Raw genomic sequence first — 22,547 nt, forward strand, 5'->3', positions numbered from 1 at the left:
CAAGGCATACAAACTTGAGGATGGTAGCCAAACTGCTTTGCAATGTTTACAAATTTACTTACTGCATCCAAAACTGTTCAAAATTACAGTTAAGTTTTTATGTACTGAATAATTATGTCATGGATATTGTGCTTGGGGGTTTATCCACATTATCTCTAACCCGTAATAATTCTATCTTATAAGAGTAATAATATCCTTATTTTACAGATGAGGAAACCGAGGCTCAAGACCACAGAATTTCTAAGGGTAGAGCTGGGGTTAGAATCGGGTTCTGTTTGAACCAAAGTGCTCAGCACTCAGGGCAGAGCAAGAGTGCAAAGCTGCACTCTGGGCACAAACCCCTGATCCTCATGTTGACACAGAGTGGCACAGAAAAGAGACCTCAAATGATGTCTCCTATGACCGTCAGATATTCTTACTGTAACTGAAGTTAACAGACTGCAGGCTCACTGAGTGTTGCTAGTTGTCTCAGAATGTGCCTGCATGTAGCAGGTGTATCATACACATAGTACAATGAATAAAGTCCATTAAAAATAATTTTAAAAAAGAGCCCTGGCTGGTGTAGCTCAGTGGATTGAGCGCAGGCCTGCAAACCACACGATCGCGGTTCGATTCCCAGTCAGGGCACATGCCTGGGTTGCAGGCCAGTTCCTGACAGGGGAGTCACTAGAGGCAACCGTACATTGATATTTCTCTCCTTCTCTCCTTCCCTTCCCCTCTAAAGATAAATAAATAAAATCTTAAAAAATAATAATTTAAAAAAAGAACCAGGTTCTGTTTGACACCAGTGTTGACTCTTTCCTCTGGTATTATACTATTTTTCTAAAACTTAAAAAATCTTTCTAATATACAGATTTTCTATTCATTTTTTTCAGTCTTTTTGGTAACAATTTGACCTGTAGGGTCTAACATTTCCTAATTAGCATATATTGACTCCTTGGATTCAAATTATTCTAGCAAAAGAGCCACCAACTCAATAAATAAACCTTCCCCCCAAGTAGTTTTCTTCTTTAATTTAAATACCTGAGGTACTACTCCCACTGCCTTCCGAAGGCTCTCCAGACTCACATCTTGTATATTTTGACCAGCAAGGTAAATGTTACCCTTCTGAGGCTCATAGAAGCGAAACAACAGCCTCACTATTGTGCTTTTCCTAAAATTGGAGACAAGGAAAGGTTATTTAGCTTCTCATGGCATTAGAGAACCCGTTTTAAACCACACTAACCATTCTATTTTGCGAAAGAAAAAATGTTACACTGGGAATCATTCATCAGTGATGCAGAATTTTATAAATAACTGAATTACCCACCCTGACCCACTACCTCCTACAATGGCCACTTTCTTTCCTGCAGGGACTTCAAAAGATATTCCATTAAGAACTTTCTGCCCCTCAATGTATTCAAAATGCACATCATCAAAGGCCACCGTAGCTGTCTGTGGTGTGATCTGAAGGGGAGGTGCCATCACTTTGTCCTAGCAGAAAAGAGAAAAAAACAGCCACTTTACATACTGCCTAGAGTAAAGCTATGCAGATAATTTTCTACTTCACAGAGAGGAAAGGGAAAACGATGGGGAAAAGGAGGTTTATAAGTAGAGTTAGACCGCTTCTAAGCATGCTTTTAAAGGGCTGAGTGTGAGAGGTGGTTGTGGGTAGGGCAGGGGAGAGTAATGGGGGAAAATGTTGTCCAACTGTAATTGAACAACAATAAAAAATTTTTTAAGACTTATTTTTTCAGTTCTCACTGCTCAAGTAAAAAATCCTGGATGGTTTGATTTTTCAGTAATTTTGAGGTTTGTGTAGTTAAAGGGATGCTGGACAGTGGCGTAAGGAAGTTGAGGCAATTAAAGACTATATATCATTATTCTAAAAGTAAATCAAGTGCAAATGCAAATAATTCAAGTTAACAAAATTTAGCTTCTAGGTCTAATATTCTTTGCTAACATTGTAAGGTTTCTAAACATAGAAGTAAAAGCCATAAACGACCTCTTAATACACATGTTAGTTCCAATTTCTGCAAAAAAGAAATTGGTTTGCTAACATGGCGATGCACAAATATTCCCCTAGAGTAATCCTCTAATGGGATAAAGCTCACATGCTTTTAAAAAGGTACTAAATAAATTACTTACTTTAATTCGGGTGTCTACCTTAAGAAGCGTAAACAAGGTATTCATATCTATGAGTGCTTGTCTAGTTTCTCTATATACAGTTCCCAGAAAGTTCAGGGGTAATGAAAGCTGAAAAAGCAGTCCATTCACCATTACTAGATCTCCAACGGTAAGGGTACCTTAATATGCATTTGGCAGAAGAAGAAAAGGATATTTTAGATGTTATGAACTGTTTCAATTTAACGGAGAGAAGTTTATAATCTATGACTCTGGAATACAGTTCAAAATGTACAAAATCAGCAACTTCGGCCTACTTAAATTTCAAAGCATTTTTTAAGAATTAAATTTATTGGCGTGACATTAGTTAATAAAATGATATAGGTTTCAAGGGTATAACTCAATGATACATCATCTATATGTTGCACTGCGTGCCCACCATCCAAAATTAAATCTTCCATCACCATATATTTGACCCCCTTCACCCTTTAATCCATAATTCAGGAATACAGGGCACTTGATATATGCTAAGTAGAATGGGAACAGTACACTCATACACTATACATAAAAACACAAAAAAGAACGGCTTAAGTGAGGATAGAAACCAAGGGTTAAAAATCTCTCCTTAAGCTAGTTTATTTATAATATAAAATGGAAATTTAAAAAAGAGTATATATTAAAAGACTGGAGCAAATGGCTGTCATGATTGAAAATGATAAACTATATATTAATGTCACAGTGAATAGATGAATCCTGAGTGGGCAGGTTATTAAAAAAAGAACAGATATTAGTTTTTAAATGTTTGCAAATGAGAAACCATTAGAAAGGTTAAAAGGTTAACAGTAATTTTAAAGAAAAGATTGCTTGAGTTTTAGTGCTTTAGACTACACACTAAATTAAATTAGTTACACTGCTTTTAGGTCAATAAGAGAAATTAGTGATATTAGATGCTGAAAAAGTTATTCTTTAAAGAATCAGACTGTAGCCCCACAAAATATATAAATAGTAATTTCAATCAATGAGAGTGTCAGGGCTAAAATTATAGTGTTAAAAAGAAAAAGACTTCCAGTCAAGATAGAGGCATAGGTGAACACGGCACACATCCTCGCACAACCATAGAAAAAAGTATAACTAAAAACCAACTATAACCCATCAAAAAGCAATCAGTATGGAAACCCAATAACCAAGGAATTAAAGAAGTAACATCCATTCAGATTAGTAAGAGGGGAACATACCATCCTGCACTCACATGTCCAGGAAGCACAGAGAGTCCCAAACAAGATGGACACAGACAGGAACACACCAACATAGAATAATTCATATGCCAAAGGTTAAAGATAAAGAGAGAATCTTAAAAGCAGCAAGAGACAGACAGAGAGTTACCTACGAAGGAGTTCCCATAAGACTGACAGCTGATTTTTCAAAAGACACTTTGCAGACTAAAAGTGACTGGCAAGATGTATTCAAAGTGATAAAAAGCAACAAGGACCTACATCCAAAATTACTCTGTCCAGCAAAGCTATCATTTAGAATGGAAGGGCAGATAAAGCACTTCCCAGATAGGGTCAAGTTAAAGGAGTTCATCATCACCACACCCTTATTATGTGAAATGTTAAAGAAACTTATTTAAGAAAAAGAATATCAAAACTATGAACATTAAAATGGCAATAAATTCACAACTACCAATAACTGAATCTAAAAAACAAACTAAGCAAATGAGCAGAAGAGAAACAGAATCATAAATATGGAGCTCATTTGGAGGGTCACCAGATGGGAGGGGGAAGAGGCAAAAGGTACAGGGATTAAGAAGTATGAAATGGTAGGTACAGAATAGACAGGGGGCCTTGGCTGTGTAGCTCAGTGGACTGAGTGCCAGCCTGTGAACCAAAGGGTCGCTGGTTTGATTCCCAGTCAGGGCTCATGCCTGGGTTGTGGGCCAGGTCCCTGGTAGTGGGTGTGCGAGAGGCAAGCAGACACTGATGTTTCTCTCCCTCTCTTTCTCTTTCCCTTCCCCTCTCTCTAAAAACAAATAAATAAAATCTTTTAAAAAGGAAGAATAGACAGAGAGATGTTAAAAACAGTATAGGAAAAGGAGTAGCCAAAGAACTTAGGTGTATGACCCACAGACACGGAGTAAGGAAGGGACTGCTGGAATGGGAGATCAGGGTGAAGGGGGCAATGGGGAAAAAATTGGGACAACTGTAATAGCATAATCAATAAAATATATTTTTAGAAAGAAATAAGAAAACATTATCATACAATCAAGAGAACACATTTTGACACAAAAAAGGAAAGTACTCCAAGGAGATTAAAGCACATCACTGAACATGCATTATAATTAAGACTAATATACACATTCCTTACATTAATCATTATTTATAAAGGTTAAATGAGACATGTAGAATTGTTAAAAACCACAGATCCATTACCTGCCACAACTCCCTGACTGGCGAGCACCATTATAGCCGTTAAACCAACACTGAAAATAGCACTTTGACCAAAGTTCAGCATAGCCAGAGTAGAGGTACTTTTCAATGAAGCAATCTCATATGTCTTCAAAAATCCATCATACCTTTGTGCTTCATAGTTTTCATTATTAAAATACTACAAAACATACAAAACCAGTAAGTACACACACATATAATTAGAATTTCTTCTGTTAAATGGTTAGTATCCTTTTATCAGACTTCATGTATGGAGAAATTTTTAAAACTGACTTTTAACACACTGGACTGCGGGTACTCTTGCAGTTTTCTACAAAGCACTGTACTTGAAAAGTCCCTGAAATTCATCCCACAAACACTTATGGAATGCCTAGTTAATTAAACCCATATCTTAAAAAAGCCATCAATGTCACTTCCTTCACAAAATTCCCGCGTACCCTCCGGAACACTGAACTGACAGTGCTCAAGGCTCCCACTACACTACGCCTTCTTGTATAGTCACTTGTATACTTTCTTTAACTCTCCCCGTAGATTAGTAAATTCTGAGAGGGCAAAGATTAAATATGAATCATTTTTTTACCATCTTCCCCCTTCACAGGGCTTAGCATAATGTTTTGCAGACAAGAGGCATTCAAGAATTTTTGTTAAAGAGAAAAATGAACAAATAAATGAAAGAAACACACAAAAAAAGACAGCACTATGCTAGGTACTCTGAGGGATAGAGTCAAGAACTTGCATGCTAAATTGATTAGCTTAGTGTTCATTCTGAATTAAAAGGCTAACCATACTCTTATCACTTACAAATTAATTCAGAAGGTAAAATCTGATGTTATCACAAAAAACACAGGTAGAAATAAAGGACAATTTCTAAATAAAAGAAAAACAATAAAGTACTATTATTCTATCACACCTACAGATACTATTTGAATCTGAGGCTCTAACTTCCAGCCCCTATTAAACTAAATGGCAGAACAATTCTTAGTGCAGTGTGAAAGGCTGAGGAAAGTGTAATTAAACATAGTACCTTCACAGTTTCATAATTCAGCAGCGAGTCTATGGCAGCGTTACCTGCATCATTATCCGCTTTGTTCATTTCTATTCTAAATCTAGTTCTGGAAGACAAAGATTTGCATAGGCATGAAATGTCTGTTACAGCAGCATAACTAATTTCTGAACCTTGACCAACCTCTGCAGAATACCTTACCTCCAACGAGTGATAGCGACTGTGAATGCTGTGTATGCACCAAGTGTCCCAAGAGTCACCAATGCAAACTGGGCACCACATCTGTAATACTGAAGAAGGCAAAAACAGAAAAGAGAAACAGTCATTGTTCTCGTCAAATAGTTTATAATATACAGCAGCAAATCTCAGTCAAAGGATTTAAACAAAATGTTGGTGAATAAATGAATAATTATTTGGGTCAGAAATCAAATATGTTAGAAAATCTACTTTAGGTAACAAGAGGAGAAAGCCAAACTACACTGGCCACACTGATGCTATTGTCAAATGCTGATAATAGTGCAGAGAGCCATGAGACAAATAAACAAACAAGCACACATTTTAATTATAAAATATTAAATTGCCTAAAATGAGTGGTGAATAGAAACCCAGATAATCTGAGCATATCAGTCTAAAGTTCTTTACAAAAATCTCTGCTAACAAAAACTGCAAGCACTAACTAAATGGCTGACCAATATTTAGAACTGAACAGCTCTTCATAATAACAACACAGTAAAGAATTTGGACAATTCCTTGAGGCTTGTAGTAAATTATCAAATGAATTGCATACTCCTTCTGGCACCATGGAATTTTGCCTTCAAACCACGGACACACAATATCACGATAAGTACAAGTACAACACCAAATAGCTCCTAATGAGAACATAAAAGCTTGTTAAGAAGAAAATGTTTTACTTACCAAAACACCACTGACAAGAGAGACTTCAAACATAATGGGAAGAAGATTAAATACTAAAGCACTCAGAACAAAACTGATTCCCCTTGTCCCTCTGTCAATAGCCTTTGATAAAGCTCCCGTCTGTCTGCTCAGGTGGAAAGCCAGGTCCAGGTTGTGAAGATGAAGAAAGACATTTTTGGCTATTCTCCGTATGGAATTTTGGGCTACCTTGCCAAATACTGCATTTCGAACTTCATTAAAAAAGGCAGCTCCAGCTCTTGATATACCATCTAATAATACATTCAAGAGAAAAAATGGGGTAGAGAAACATTAGAATCATAGGAGTGTAAAAATGGTAAAGGCTCAGAAAGTGTTTGTACAATGAATTAATATATCACTGAATATTTTAACATATATTTTATTATGCTGTTATAGTTGTCCCAATTTTTTCCCTTTGCTCCCCTCCACCCAATACTCCCATGCTTCCAGTAATCACTCCCTGCCCACTTAGTTCATGTCCATGGGTCATAAATACAAGTTCTTTGGCTTCTCCATGTCCTATATTATTCTTAACCTCCCCGTCTATTTTGTACCTACCATTTATGCTTCTTATTCTCTGTACCTTTTCCCCCTTTCTCCTCTCTGCCCCTCCCCACTGAAAACTCTCTCTGTGGTCTCCATTTCTATGATTCTGTTCCTGTTCTACTGATTTGCTTGGTTTTTGTTTTTGTTTCTTGAGTTTGTTATCATTTTACTCTGCATAGTTTTTATCTTTTTCTTAGATAAGTCCCTTTAACATTTCATGTAAAAAGGGCTTGGTGATGATAAACTCCTTTAACTTGACCTTGTCTGGGAAGCACTGTATCTGCCCTTCCATTCTAAATGATAGCTTTGCTGGATAGAGCAATCTTGGATGTAGGTCCTTGCCTCTCACGACTTCGGATACTTCTTTCCAGCCCTTCTTGCTTGCAAGGTTTCAGCTGACAGTCTTATTGGGAACTCCTTTCTAGGTAACTGCCTCCTTTTCTCTTGCTGCTTTTAAGATTCTGTCCTTATCTTTAGTCTTGGCTAATGTAATCATGATGTGCCTTGGTGTGTGCTTCCTTGGGTCCAACTTCTTTGGAACTCTCTGAGCTTCCTGGACTTCCTGGAAGTCTATTTCCTTTACACTAAAAGAAACCTAAAAAGCATCTAGCTTAGACAGTACCAATCTTTCTTTTTTTTCCAAGATCCTGATTTCAATTTTTTTTATTGTTGTTCAAGTACAGTTGTCCCCATTATCCCCACCCCGCTGCCCCGAACTCCACCCACCCCACCTCCCACCCTCAATCCTACCCACCTTTGGCTTTGTCCATGTGTCCTTCACATGTGTTCCGTGATGACCCTTCCCCTTCTTTCTCACGTTATCTCCCTCCTCCCTCCCCTCTGGTTACTGTCAGTTTGTTCTTTATTTCAGTCTCTGGTTCTATTTTGCTCACTTGTTTGTTTTGTTCACTGGGTTCCACTTATAGGTGACAGCACATGGTATTTGTCTTTCACTGCCTGGCTTATTTCACTTAGCATTACCAATCTTTCCACCACCATGGGTCCCTATCAATGTTATTCCCCTCACAGGTTCTAGGTGTTAAAAGATTTTTTTCCAACTACATCCTTTCAATACATAACAGCCCATATGGCCTTACTGTAGATAAATATATAGTATCTGTTGTGGTTTTTTAAATCTAATTCAATTCTCCTAAATAACAAATAATAAAACTGAAATCCTGAAAAATCAAGTGCATTGACTGAAAGCATGGCCGCACTCTAGTCTCCCGAGTCTCATAAAATGTCATTTCTAATGCATCATATGCAAAATGTTCTCTTTTTTGCAAATTGTAGATTCGTGTTGCAGTTACTGGATATAATTCAATAAAGCATTAAATGCACATATATCATTATTTACCTATGTCCCATTTAACAGCTAATAACAATAGCAGCAAGAAAATAACTAGTCTTACTGAAAAGTTAATCTTATAGAAACCTAACTATTAGAAGTGGTTATTATAAATTTAATGTCTTTGTTTCATTTCAGTGTTTTCTAGGACTTGGAGAATGAGACTCTTATTAACAGAATTTTTGGAAAGTATATCATATAACGAATTTTTAAAAACCACATATAAAAAAATGTCACACAAAATGATAAACATCCAAAATGCTAAGTTGTATTTGTAGTGAAAAGGTCATCTGCTCAAATATGATGAAACCCTCTTGAAGAAAGTCAACACCTGTAGACAGATTAAAGAATCACACATACAGCCAATCAGAACTGCCGTTGCCATGGTTGCAACTGTATTTGGTGCATCACTCAGGTTCAGCATATTTCCCGACATCTGGTTGAGGCTGTCTACAGCATATTTAAACATGAAGGGAACCACAATATTCATGCCCTAAAAACATAAAAGCAGCAATTACCCATCATATGCAAAATATTTATTTACTAAAGTATAAACATTTACCTTACATTAATATTTATAGGACTGTTTGCTATTAACCATTTACTAGTATTGGAATGATTTTCCCACTTTATAAAGATAAAATCTTTGGCATTGGGAGAGCTGTCATTTCAGGATTCCTACCTCACACTGACCGCCATGTTAATATTCATTCACAAAATATCTGCATTAGTTAAATGCTCCTGCGTCCACGAAATCACTCCTGACCATCCCACTCAAAAAAGCTCTCTCCGTTATCCTACAGAGCTCATGGCATGGTGAGCTGCCTTACAGTTATTTGTGTATATATTTTTCTTTCCTATTACCATTATCCCTGGTAGTCTGTGTCATAGTCCTCTTTTGGTCCTGCCCATGATTAATACTTTGTACAGAACAGGTATTCAATAAATGTGTATAAAATTATTCATTCACCAAAATAATGGTAAAATTTACATTATATAGCAAAAAGTCTCAAAAGCAAATAAATTACAATTACCTGTGGCTGATTCACCACTGGAAAAACAAATAACACTGCTAGATGTATTTGCTCAACAAAAAGATTCTTTTGTTCCAATGCTATACAAAATAAAACCCACTGAATACCAAACTAATTTTCAAAATCTAACCTATTTCTCCACAATACCCCCAATATATGAAAATTAGGAAAGAGTGCTTTCTTATATTAAAGGCAAATATTCAATCACTCACATTTGTATGCAAAGTTATAGAATCAAAAACATCAGCCATCATTTATAAACAGCAAACCAGTTAGACTGCCAAAGTTCTCTTTGAAGAGATTAAATTTATGTACATTAATAACATGTGAAAACAATTGTTTAAGGGCTAACAAAAACACTGATATTCCAGCTCTTGTCAATGTTCCATTATTATGTCTTTCATCTTTGTTAAATATAAGGAATTTATTGTCAACAGGCCTAAATTTACCTACAACTGAGAGGAGCTATCAAGATTTCAAAGTAAGGTATACAAGTGTCTTAGCAACCAAACAATATCATTAAAATACACAGCAGATATTGAGATATTTTTAAGAATGTAACACTATGAGATAAACTGCTTACAGCTTTTAAGATTTCTAATTTCCAGAATACAATCTAATAGAATAGAAGGTTTCAAGTAGTACTAATACGCCATTGTGATTCTCACATAACCATTTAACCTCAGGCTCTTGCTTTTCCTTATAATGGTCTCCCACCTGATTTACCTTCCAGATCTTTCCATTCTTCAAAACCCACTTTGAATCCTATTCCCATCACGATGGATTCTCTGAAAACCACAGTCCACTCAGTACTTACTATCTTCTCAATTTCAGTGTAACTTTTCTGGCAAAATATTTTGTGAACAAGAGCTATGTGACTTGGACCCTGGCTGGTGTGGCTCAGTGGATTGAGCACCAGCCTGTGAACCAAAGGGTTGCTGGCTCGATTCCCAGTCAGGGCAGATGCCTGGGTTGTGGGCCAGGTCCCCAGTGGGGAACATGCGAGAGGCAACCCACATTGATGTTTCTCTCCCTCTCTTTCTTCCTCCCTTCCCCTCCGTCTAAAGATAAATAAAATATCTAAAAACATTTTTAAAAGAGCTATGTGACTTGGGTATGGTGCTAGGCATTCTTCACAAATGGTTGAATGAGATTTGAATGAAATAGCAATTCTACGAAATAGGTATTGTCCCCATACTTGAGAAAACTCAGGTCTGATAAGCAGCAGCGCTGGGATTAAAATCCAAGTATGACTCGAAATTCACAATTTTTCCTAGTATACTACAGTCATATCAACAGCAGATAAGGCAGAGACCATAATATTTTACTCTTTTTATACCGTAAAATATATGCTCTAAAATGTGTTATGTAAACCAGCTACAGTCATAAAGTATTGTACAAGCAATTTAAATAAATTTGAGTGGACTCCAGTTTTTCCATACAAAAAAACTTTTAGAAGAAAACACAGAAAATCTTAATGAACTTGAGTTAGCCAAACACTTCTCAGACATAACAATCAAAGCATAACACATAACAGAAAAAATGGTAAGTTGGAACTATCAACATTGAAAACTTTTCTTCTGTGTAAGACACTATGAAGGGGATTTTTTAAAAAGCTACAGACTGGGAGAAAATATTCAGAACAAATATCATCCACTTTCTGAACTTTTGTATTTTCCCACCTCGCCTTTATGAAAGACCTACATTAGTACTCGTTTTAGCCAAATGAAAAAAAATCTGAAAAGGATTTTCACTTTTATGGGGAAAAAACCTGTTACAGTACTAACGTAGATCTTCCGCAAAACGCAAGTGCATAATGAGAAGTTTCAGAAAGTATATGAAAGGTTTCATAGGAACACTCTACTTTCAGATAATGGGTGAACCTGTAACAATGGCCCAACTAAAACATGGGAAAAACACTTGAACAGACACTTCACAGTGGATATATGGATGGCAACTAAGCACATGCAAAGATATTCAACATCATTAGCATTAGAGAAATGTATATTGAAACCATAAGGTATCATTATATGCCTGACGACACCAAGTGTTGGCAAAGAAATGAAGCAACTGGAATTCTCATACATTGCTGGTGGGAAGGTAAAAACAGTGACTTTGTGAAACATTCTGGCAGTTTCTTATAGTTAAAAATACATTTACCATGACCCAACAATTTCACTCGTAGTTATTTATTTATTTATTCTTATTGTCCTCTCATGCCTTTGAGAGCCAGCCATAAACTCAGGACGATCCTCCTAAACTGAGAGGGAGACTGCTGTGTCCTGCCAGACTCCCCTGTTACAACTGAGCTCAGGGCTGCAGAGAAAGCAGAGGCCAGGACAAGTCACTCCTCGTTATTTATACCAGAGAAATGAAAACTCAGGTTCACATAAAAACCTATGCCTGAGTATTTATAGCACGTCCAGTTATAACAGACAAAGAGTACAAAGAAACCAAATGTCCACCAGTGGCTGACTGGATAAACAAATTCTAGTACACCTATACCACAGAATACTACTCAGCAATAAAAGAAAAAGAACTACCAATATACTCAATGACTGGGATGAATAACAAAGACATTATGTTCAGTGTGAGAAGCTAGCTCAAAAGGTTATATACTGTATAAATCTATTTACATATAGGGTATTCTCAAAATGAAAAAATATATAGTGATAGAGGACAAATTAGTAACATTCAGCAGTTAGGGGTCTAGACAAGGCATATCTACATATGTTACACAAATGAAATTTTGGGGGTGAAGGCACATTTCCGTATCCTGACTGCAGCAATGATTATATATATATATATATACACACACACACACACACACACACATATACACACATACACACACACATACATACATACATACACACACACAAATGTGTTAAAAATCATGGAACAGCATACCAAAAAGTATATTTTACAATGTGTATATTAAAAATAAATTTATTTTCTCAGGTCACACCAAACTGGGCTCCCTAGAGGCTGGAGAGGGCTAAAAGTGAGGGTACGTGATAGTATATTTCAATCAAAATTAACTCAAAATGAACTTTTATCCCCTGTTGCTTTCTAAAAGTCAAGAAACTGGTTATTTTCACTATATTATAAACATGTGACAAAAGGTATGTTTCATCTGTACCCATTAATTTACCTGCAATGTACCCATTAATTTACCTACAACAGAAATAAGGGGACTTATTATCACAACAACATTTTTCTTTCCTAGATCAAAAGGTTAAATCACACATATAACCTGCAAAATTCTCGGATTCTCAGAGACTGGTATACCATTTAAAAACTACATTCATTTCAACACAGAAATGAAACACTAATTGAAGAAAGGAGTTAGTTAAGGAAAAAGTAAAATCACCATAAAATACAGCCAAAGGTATGCTGTATCTCCACGATGCGAAAGATTGATGGTCAACATGGTCAGTTTACTGAAGGTCTCAAATTTCAGATTTTAAAATGTCTGTTCTCTTCCTGGTCATGAAAGTATTATCTGTGCTATCTGAGGGATTAAATTCTTCCAGATCTTCTAATACCTAAATTCACCAATAATTAATCTTTCTTACAGTAGCCTCTAATGATTAAGGGATCTGTAACAACTGCTGCCAAATAGGACCTAATATATGTAAATGGGAAAAAGAATTTAGTTTCATTAACTATCTGTATAGTCCCAAAAGAATCAGAAGGAGAGGGGGAAAAATAAAGAATGAAAGCACTAAAGGGAAATTTTACTAGCCACGCAAACAAGTAAAAAAGAAAATGGGACAAAGTACTCAGACAACATTTAAAACCATCTCTCTCTTCCAGAAAAAGAGATAGCGAGAACATTTCCTAACTCATTCTGTGAGGTCAGCATTACACTAATACCAAAACCAGACAAAGACTTCACAAGACAGGAAACTACAGACCAGTACCGCTTAGGAAATAGATTTTTAAATTCTCACCAAAATATTAAAAATAAGATCCAATAATGTATAAAAACAATTATACAACATGACCAAGTAGATTTTATTTTAGAAATGCATGGTCGGTTCAACATTTGAAAATCCGTTAGTCATGCACTGTGTAACAACATTTAGGTCAACAACAGACAGCATACATAACGATGGTCCTGGCTGAAAAATTACTACTGACTAGTGATGTCGTAGCCATCATAACATCGTAGAGCAAAAGTTGCAAAAATCAACAAGGCTGTAGTTGAGATGGCACACAACTTTAAGCCTGTCTGTGGATGAGGATGACACTGAGGAGCTCCTAGGGGTGGTTTCCTCTTTATTAGAGGAATTCACTAATAAAGAATTGTTGGAACTGGAAAAGAAAAACACAGGTGAAGAAGCAAGAGAAAAAGGAAACTTTAGAAGGAAAAGAATGCCCAAGAAAATTTACAGTGAAGGGTTTAGCAGAAGCTTTTGAAAACTTCAACAAGCTCCTTAAAGTTTGAAAACACGGACATCAAATTTGAAAAGTCCTCATTAAAAGAGAGGCGTGTTGAAGTGCATTACTTACTTACAAGCAAATTCATGACAAAAAAAAAAAAAGGAAACCACCATGGACGTATTTCTGAAAAGAGTGACACCTTCTCAGAAAGAGCCTCAGGGAGATCCTTCAAGAGGTGTTTCAAAACAGTGAGTTGCACCCTGGCTGGTGTGGCTCAGTGGATTGAGCGCTGGCCTATGAGCCAGAGAGTGACAGGTTCGGTTCCTGGGTGCATGTCCACATTGTTGGCTGGGTTCCTGGTTGGGGATGCACAAGGGACAACCACACATTGATGTTTTTTTCCCTCCCTCCCCTCCTCTTTAAAAGTAAATAAATAAAATCTTTTAAAAACATTTTTTAAGAAAACAAGGAATTGCTACCATAGAGATGACAGTTGCATGTATTGTTACTACTCTTGAAGACCTTAAGTGAGATGAGATGTGGAAGGAGGAGACCATATTGATGACTGTGATCCCATGTTGGTCTAGGCTAATGTGTTAGTCTATGTTTTCAACAAAAAAGTCGTGTGTGTGTATGAAACTTAGTATAAGGATATAAAGAAAATACTTTTGTATAACTATACAATGTGTCTGCTTTTTAAATTAAATTTATTGGGTTAAATGATATTACAAAATTTTCAGGTGTTTAATAATACAACACCTGTAAACTCTGTTGTATGCTCACCATCTGAAGCCTTGTCTCCTTCTGTCACCATGTATTTAATTAACTCTTACGTTTTTGTCCCCCGTCCCACTCCTCTTTCCATCTGGCAACCACCGTTCTGTTGTCTGTATCTGTTGGGGACCACTTTGTGTGGTTTCAGAGACTGTAGCCTCACGAGAGCAGGCTCTAAAAGTAGGTCTCTCTGGAAAACCAGGTAACACAGGTGGCAGACATGACCCGGCTCTAACACGTAGGGTTCCCATGGGAATCAGTCCTGAAAAATATACTGTATCTTCTGAAGCTTGCTCTGCTTTGTCTTGTATAGCTCTAATGTTATAAACTGATGTGTAAGTTCAAGGCATAAGGAGTAAACTCCTTATCTCATGAAACTCATCTTAAAAACCCTCTGGCATCAGCATGACTAACAGACCCTCACCTATGACAAATCTCTGTTCCTGCGATTGTTATCTATAGATAATACCCATTTTGTATGACTATAGCCTCTTGACATTGATTGATGAGCTATGCATGTATGCTGTACACACTTACACACACCACTCCCAATAAATGCCATTTGGGAGAAGGGCTCGGGGTTTCCCCCGCTAGAGGGAATCGCCTCCCGCTTTCCCACCGAAACAACAAGATTTTGTCTGGAGGACTTATTTCTCATCTGTGGTGCCCCAGAGGAGCTCTGCAGGATGGAGTTCTCCCACATGTACCTCTGAGTTTGTTTTTTGTTGCTTTTTTTTGTTTTATATCTTACATGTGAGTGAAATCATATGGCTCTTGTATTTTTCCATCAGACTTATTTCACTTAGCGTAACACTCTCAAGATCCATCCACGGAGTAGCAAATGGCAATATTTCATCTTCTCTGATGGCTGAGCAGTCTTCCATTGTGTGTGTGTGTATATATATATGTATGTATCACACCTTCTTAATCATGACACTTAGGTTGTTTCCATGTCTTGGCTATTGTGAGGAATGCAACAATAAACACATAGGTGAAATGTCTTTTTATTGAATTTATCGGGGTGACATTGGTTCACAAAACCATGTGAGTTTCGAGTGTACAAATGAATAAAATATCATCTGCACATGGCATCATACTTCCATCAGCATAGTCTCTTTCCATCCCCCTCCCCCTCCCCTTTGCCCCCCCCACCTGCCACCACCCCGCTTCCCTCTGGCATCCCAAACTGTTGTCTGCATCTACGTTGTGTATGTATGTTTTTTAATGAATCTCTTCACCTTCTTTCATCCAGTCCTGCAATCCCCTCCCCTCTGATATCTTTATGAAAAGTGTTTTCAAATTCTTGATACCCAGAAGAGAGATTGCTGGGTCAAATGGAAGCTCTATCCTGAATTTTCTGAGAAACCTCTGTAACTGTCTTCCACAGTGGCTGAACCAATTTACAGTCCTACTGTCAGTACGCAGGGGATCTCTTTTCATATATCTGTTTGGCCATCTGTAAGTCTTTGTTGGAAAAGTGCCTACTTAGGTCCTCTGCAGATTTTCAATCAGATTTTTTGTTAATTGTATGAATTCTTTACATATTTTGGATATCAGCTACTTATCAGAGGTATCATTTGCATATATCTTCTCCCATCTGGTTGGTGGCCATTTTGTTTTGTTGGTGGTTTCTTTTGCTATGCAGAAGCATTTTAGGGAAGGGAAGCATTTATTTCCTTTTCCATTGGATTTAACTTCATAAAAATTCACTGAGCAAGATTCATAAGTTTAGTGCCTATCTTTGCTTCTAAGTATCTTATTGCTTGAGGTCTGGTATTTGAATCTTTATTTTGAGTTGTATTTTGTGTATGGTATGAGATAACAGTCTAGTTTCATTCTTTCTCATGTGGCTTTCCAGTTTTCCCAACACCATTTATTGACTATGTTCCTTTCTCCCTTGTATGTTTTTAACTCCTTTGATGAAAATTAGCTGCCCATTTATGTGTGAGCTGTCAATTCTGTTCAAGTGTCTGTTTTTCTGCCAATACTATACTGTTTTTTTCCCCCAATCCTCACCTGAGAATATGTTTACTGACTGTAAAGAGAGGAAGAGAGGAGGGAGGGAGGGAGGGAGGGAGGGAATGCGGTGTGGCAGGAGGGGGAGAGGGAGTGAGAGGGAAGGAGGAGGGAGATTGAGAGAGAGAGAGAATGAGAGAAACCTTGATATGAGAAACATTGATCACTTGCCTCCTGTACACACCCCAATGGGGGATCAAACCCACAACCAAGGTATGTGACCTGAGCAGGGATCAAACCCTCAACCCTTTCGTATATGGGACAATGTTCCAACCAACTGAGCCACCTGATCAGGGCACCATATTGTTTTGATTATGCAACTCTGTAGTATTCTCTGAAGACCAGCTTTGTTTTTCTCAGGAGTGCTTTGGCTATTTAGGGTCTTTTGTGGTTCCACACAAATTTGTGGACTTTATATGTCCTATTTCTGGGGAAAATACCATTGGGATTTTCATGGCAATTGCATTAAATTCATGTATTGCTTTAGGTAATATGGCCACTTATGCAATGTTAATTTTTGCAACCCATGAACACAGAATCTCTTTCCATTTCTTTGTGTCTTCAATTACTTAAAACAAAGTCTTATACTTTCCATTATACAGGCCCCCCACTTCTATTGTTAAATTTTATTCCTTTTCATTGCAATTGTAAATTGGATTTCTCTAATATTTTCTTGTGAATATATAAAAACACAATGGATTTTTATACATTGGTTTTGTATCCTATAACTTTACTGTACTTGTTTATTGTTTCTTAGTCTTCTGGTAGTATCTTCAGGGTTTTCTATATACCAAATCACATCATCTGCAAATAATGACACTTTCACTTCTTCATTCCCAATTTGAATACCTTTTCTTTCCCTTTCTTGCATGACTGTTCTGACTGGAACTCCTAATACTGTGTTGAAGAAGTGGTGAGAGTGAATGTCTTCCTCCTGATCTCAGAGAAAATGCTTTCAGTTTATCACCATGGAATATGACACGGGCTGAGAATTTATCATACGTTGAGTTACTTTCCTTCTGTACTCATTTTATTGAGTCTTTTAATAATAAATGTATATTGTTTCTTCTCAAATATGTTTCTACATCTATTGATATGATCATATGGTTTTTAATCTCTTATTTTGTTAATGTGGTCTATCACACTGATTGACTTTCGAATGTTGAACTAATGCTGCACTCCTGGAATAAACTCCACTTGATAGTGATGGATGATCCTTTTTAATGTATTGTCGTATTTGATTTGCTAGTATTTTGGTTAGGGTTTTTGCATCTGTATTCATCAGAGATATATTTGCGTGCAGTCTTCTTTTCTTTTTTTTAATATTTTATTTATTTATCTTTAGAGGGGAAGGGAAGGAGAGAGGAAGAGAAACATCAATGTATGGTTGCTTTTCGTGCATCCCCTGCTGGGAGTTGGCCTGCAGGGAACCAGCCTGCAACCCAGGCATGTGCCCTGACTGGGAATCGAACCGCGATCCTCTGGTTCGCAGGCCCGCGCACAATCCACTGAGCTACACCCGCCAGGGCTTCAGTCTTCTTTTCTTGTGTTGTCCTTGCCTGGTTTTGGTATCAGTGTAATGTGGGCCTCATAAAATGAATTAGGATGTATTTCCTACTGTTTAATTTTTCTTGAAAGAAAGTCCTGGTACTAAATCTTCTTTGAATGGTTGTTAGAATCCATCAGTAAAGCCATCTGGCCATGGACTTTTGTTTTCTGAAGAGGTTTTTCATTACTGCTTCAATTTTCTTACTAGTGATTAGACCATTTAGGCTTCCAGTTCTATATTGTTCAGTCTGGGAAGGTTATATATGCCTAAGGTTTTGCATATTTCTCCTAGCTTTTCCAATTTGGTGGTGTATAGCCTTTCATATTATTGGGTTTTTTAATGTTTTAATATTCTTAAATTTTATTTTTGAATTATAGTTTATATTCAATATTATTTTGTATTAGTTTCAGGTGTACAAAAGAGTGGTTAGATAATCATATACTTACAAAGAGGTCCCCATGGTATTTCCAGTACCCACCTGGTACCATACATAGTTATTACGACATTATTGACTATATTCCCCCTGGCATGCTCTAGGTCCCTGTGACTAGGGAATCTGAAGAACAAAATAAATGAACAAACAAAATTGAAACAGACTCATAGATACAGAAAACAGACGAACAGTTGCCAGAGACAAGGGAAACTGGGGGACTGCGTGAAAAAGGTGAAGGGATTAAGCAGCACAAATTGGTAATAGCAATTCATAAAGTTTAAATTGTGCACTGTTCTGAGTAACTTACTTTATCTCATCACATAGGCGCTGTTACCATCTTGCATTTTCACAAGAAGGATATTGAGGACAGTACAAAAATATTTTGAGGGACCACATTCACATCACTTTTATTACAGTATATTATTATAGCTATTCTATTTTATTAATTATTATTGCTAACCTCTTACTGTGCCTAATTTATAAGTTAAACCTTGTCATACATATGTACATGTAGGAAAAGTTCATAATACATATAAGGTTCACTGCTATCTGTGGTTTCAGGCATCCACTGGGGGGTCTTGGAAGGCATCCTCTGCAGATAAGGGGGGGCTACTCTAATCACCTTTGCCTGACAAACACCTATGCAGAAACTACCACTTTTCTCTCAGAACAAAAGTCACATTAAGGAATTTACATTCACAGTTGTGCATAACAAGGCATTTGGGTGTACAATAGTCTAAAGAATTCAGGAACTCATTAGTCTGAAAGAAACCATGTGGCTTTAATGCTTTTGGGTCCAATCATAAATCTGATACTTTAATTTGATTACTGAATAAACACCCCAAAATCCCTGAAACCTTATCTGTAATGCAGTTACTATTCAATTATACACAATTTCCCCTTCACTGAAGCTGTTTAAACATAAATAAATATGGATGGTTAAAATAGTACACATTTAAAATTTTTGCCAGAGGATTTGAAAATCCCTGAATCTGTATTGGGGATTTTAAACTCTGGACATTTATTTCCTTTTAACTTAACCTGTGTGTGCTGCTTTAATGAAAAAAAATAAAATAAAACATTTCTATCGTGCTTAGATGTGATGAAAATATCTGCATCAATAATTCTGAGAAATCCTGGAACATGGCAACAGAAGTCAGACAGCTCAAAAGCACTAATTTCCTAAAATGGGAAAAAATAGTTGTTGACATTTAAAGACAGCCTTTCATATTATTCTTGAATAAATCTTTGTATTTCTATGGTGTCCACTACAACTTCTCCTCTTTCATTTCTCATTTTATTTTAGACTTTTTTTTCCTTAGTAAGTATAGGCAGAGGTTTCTCAACTTTCTTTATCCTTTCAAAGAACTAGCTCTTTGTTTCCTTCATTTTTCTATTTCTTTTATTTCCACTCCAATTTTTATCATTTCCTTCTTTCTAATGACTTTGGGCTTTATTTGTTCTTGTCCTAGCTTATTACAGAGTAATGTTAAATATCTTATTTGAGATATTTCTTGTTGCTTCAGGTAGGCCTGCATTAATATAAAAATTAGTAATATCCCTTTTAATACTACTTTTCCTGCATCTCAAATATTTGGTATATTGTAGTATTTTCATTTTCATTTGTATCTATGTATCTGTTTATCTCTTCTTTTATTTAATCTTTGATCCAACAGTTGTTCAGTAGCATGCTGTTTAATATCCACAGTCGTATTTTTTCTAGCTTTCTTCATGTAGTTAATTTCCAGTTTCATACCATTGTGGTCAATAAAAATGCCTAGCATAACTTCAGTCTTTTAAAATTTGTTAAGACTAGTTTTATGCTCAAAATACAGTGTATCTCCTTCAGAATTTCCCCTGTGCACTTGAGAAGAGTGTATAATCTGCTGTCTTGGGGTGGAAAGTTCTATAAATATTGATTATGTCCATGTGATCATCTAGTGTGTCATTAAGGCCAATATTTCCTTACTCAATTTCTGGTTAGATGATCTATTCATTGCTGTCAATGGGATACTAAGGTCCCCTGCCATAATCATATTCTTGTCAGTTTCTCCCTTTAGGTTTGTTACTAGTTCCTTTATACATTTTGGTGCTCTCAGGTTGTGTGTTGTGTGTACATTATGTGTTCTTGATGAATTGTCACCTCACCATTATAAAATATCTATCTTTCTCTCTTGTTACCTTTTTATCTTGAAATCTACTTTGTCTGATATAAGTACGGCTACAACCCCTTTCCCTCTGGTTGTCATCTGCCTGGAGTATTATTTTCCACATCTTTTCTTTGAGCCTATGTTTGTCTTGGAGCTCAGATAGGTCTCGGAAGGAAACATATAGTTGGATCTTGTTTTACGATCCATCCTCTTATTCTGTGTCCTTTATTGGTGATTTCAATCCATATAAATTTAGGGTGTATACTGATATATGGGGACTAAAGAGTATATACAGATGCCCTCCAAAGAACATGAAAAGCCACATTAGGCAATTTCGAATTAAAACAAAAATGAGATTATACTACTTACCTATTATATATTGGAATGGCTAAAATTCAGAACCCTGACAACACCAAATGCTGACAAAGATGTGGAGTAACAGAAACTCTCATTTATTGCTGGTGGGAATGCAGAATGGTACAGCCACTTTGGAAAACATTTTAGCAGTTTCTCATAACACTAACCATAGTCTTACCATATAATCTAACAATCACACTCCTTAGTAATTACCCAAATGAATTAAAAATTTATGTCACACAAAATCCTGAACATAATGTTTATTGCAGTTTATTTACAAATGCCCGTATCTGGAAGCAGCCAAAATATCTTACAACAGGTGAATGGCTAAATGCACCATGGTACATTGATACAATGGAATATTTTCAGGAATAAAAGGAAATAAACTCTCAAGTCACAAAAAGACCTGAATGACTCTGAAATGCATATAAGTAGCCAGTCTGAATGGGTTACATGTGATAGGATTCTAATTATATGACAGTCTGAAAAAGGCAAAACTTCTGAGACAGTAAAATGATCACTGGTTGTCAATAATCATTGGTTGTCTCCCATTGGTATGGGAGAATGAAGAAAGAGATGAATAGGTGGAACACATGGAATTTTTAGGATGGTGAAAACTATTCTGTATAATACTTTAACAGTGAACATGTGATATTATGTATTTCCCTGAACCCATGTACGCAACAGCACAAATAGTGAATCCTAATGTAAAATACGAACTTAGTTAATAAGAAAAATGTATTTTTTCGTAATTGTTATATCAGTTGTGACAAAGGTAGTTACTAACACAAGATGTTAGTAACAAAAGAAACTGATTGTTTTTAGGAGGTAGGATATGTAAGACCTTTCTGTACTTACTGCTTCATTTTTCTGTAAACCTCAAACATATTACTTTAATTTTAAAAAGCACTCCAGGATATAAATTATCCTTCTCAACTTGAAGGATTCAGGTAGCATTGTTTCATGTTAAAAAATTATTTTCCATAAAGTTTTAAAGAACTTAAAGCAAGAAGTGCATGAATCTTTTGAAGTTACAAATGTCAAGTTCACAGTAACTGAAAAGCAGCTTCTGCATGAAGCCTTTCCTAAAATTCCCAATCGGTAAAACTCCCATACAGCTTCACTTGTGACTTCCTTTGGGTATTTTTAATGTTATATATATTTCATCATTATTTCTATATTTTTCTCCTTCAGTACACTTCAACTCAAGAAGGACAAGGACCACATTTTATTCATTTGTATTCGTAGCTGCACAGCACAGTACCTTGTATTGAACACTCAATTAAAAAATGTTTGCTCAACACATATCGCTATGGTCTGAAGGTTTGTGTCCTATCCCTACACCCCGCTCTCAATTCAGAGGTTGAATTCTAACCCTCAGGGTGATGGTATTAGGAAGTGGGGCCATTAGGTGGCAATTAAATCATAAAGGTACAGCCCTCACAAGATCAGATTAACACCCTTATAA

The 22,547-nt window shown here is 36.4% G+C and overlaps 1 protein-coding gene and 1 non-coding gene across 2 annotated transcripts in view; both read right to left on the minus strand.

Annotated features, from left to right (window-relative positions):
- Positions 1-22,547, minus strand: part of ABCB7 (ATP binding cassette subfamily B member 7) — a 103,773-nt gene that overhangs the window by 31,750 nt on the left and 49,476 nt on the right. Inside the window, exons 4-11 of the mRNA XM_037038602.1 lie at positions 8,738-8,870; positions 6,466-6,734; positions 5,752-5,840; positions 5,572-5,659; positions 4,533-4,707; positions 2,128-2,285; positions 1,310-1,473; positions 1,024-1,153 (exon numbers count right to left, since the gene is read on the minus strand). Of these exons, the coding sequence (XP_036894497.1) occupies positions 1,024-1,153; positions 1,310-1,473; positions 2,128-2,285; positions 4,533-4,707; positions 5,572-5,659; positions 5,752-5,840; positions 6,466-6,734; positions 8,738-8,870 (1,206 nt within the window). The remainder of the gene's footprint in view (positions 1-1,023; positions 1,154-1,309; positions 1,474-2,127; positions 2,286-4,532; positions 4,708-5,571; positions 5,660-5,751; positions 5,841-6,465; positions 6,735-8,737; positions 8,871-22,547) is intronic.
- LOC118981780 (small Cajal body-specific RNA 11) lies at positions 11,617-11,754 on the minus strand. Its single transcript, XR_005065417.1, has one exon.

This window comes from Sturnira hondurensis, unplaced genomic scaffold, assembly GCF_014824575.4.
Source record: "Sturnira hondurensis isolate 20B ecotype Veracruz unplaced genomic scaffold, ASM1482457v3 Scaffold0024651, whole genome shotgun sequence".
In the NCBI taxonomy this organism is placed as follows: domain Eukaryota; kingdom Metazoa; phylum Chordata; class Mammalia; order Chiroptera; family Phyllostomidae; genus Sturnira; species Sturnira hondurensis.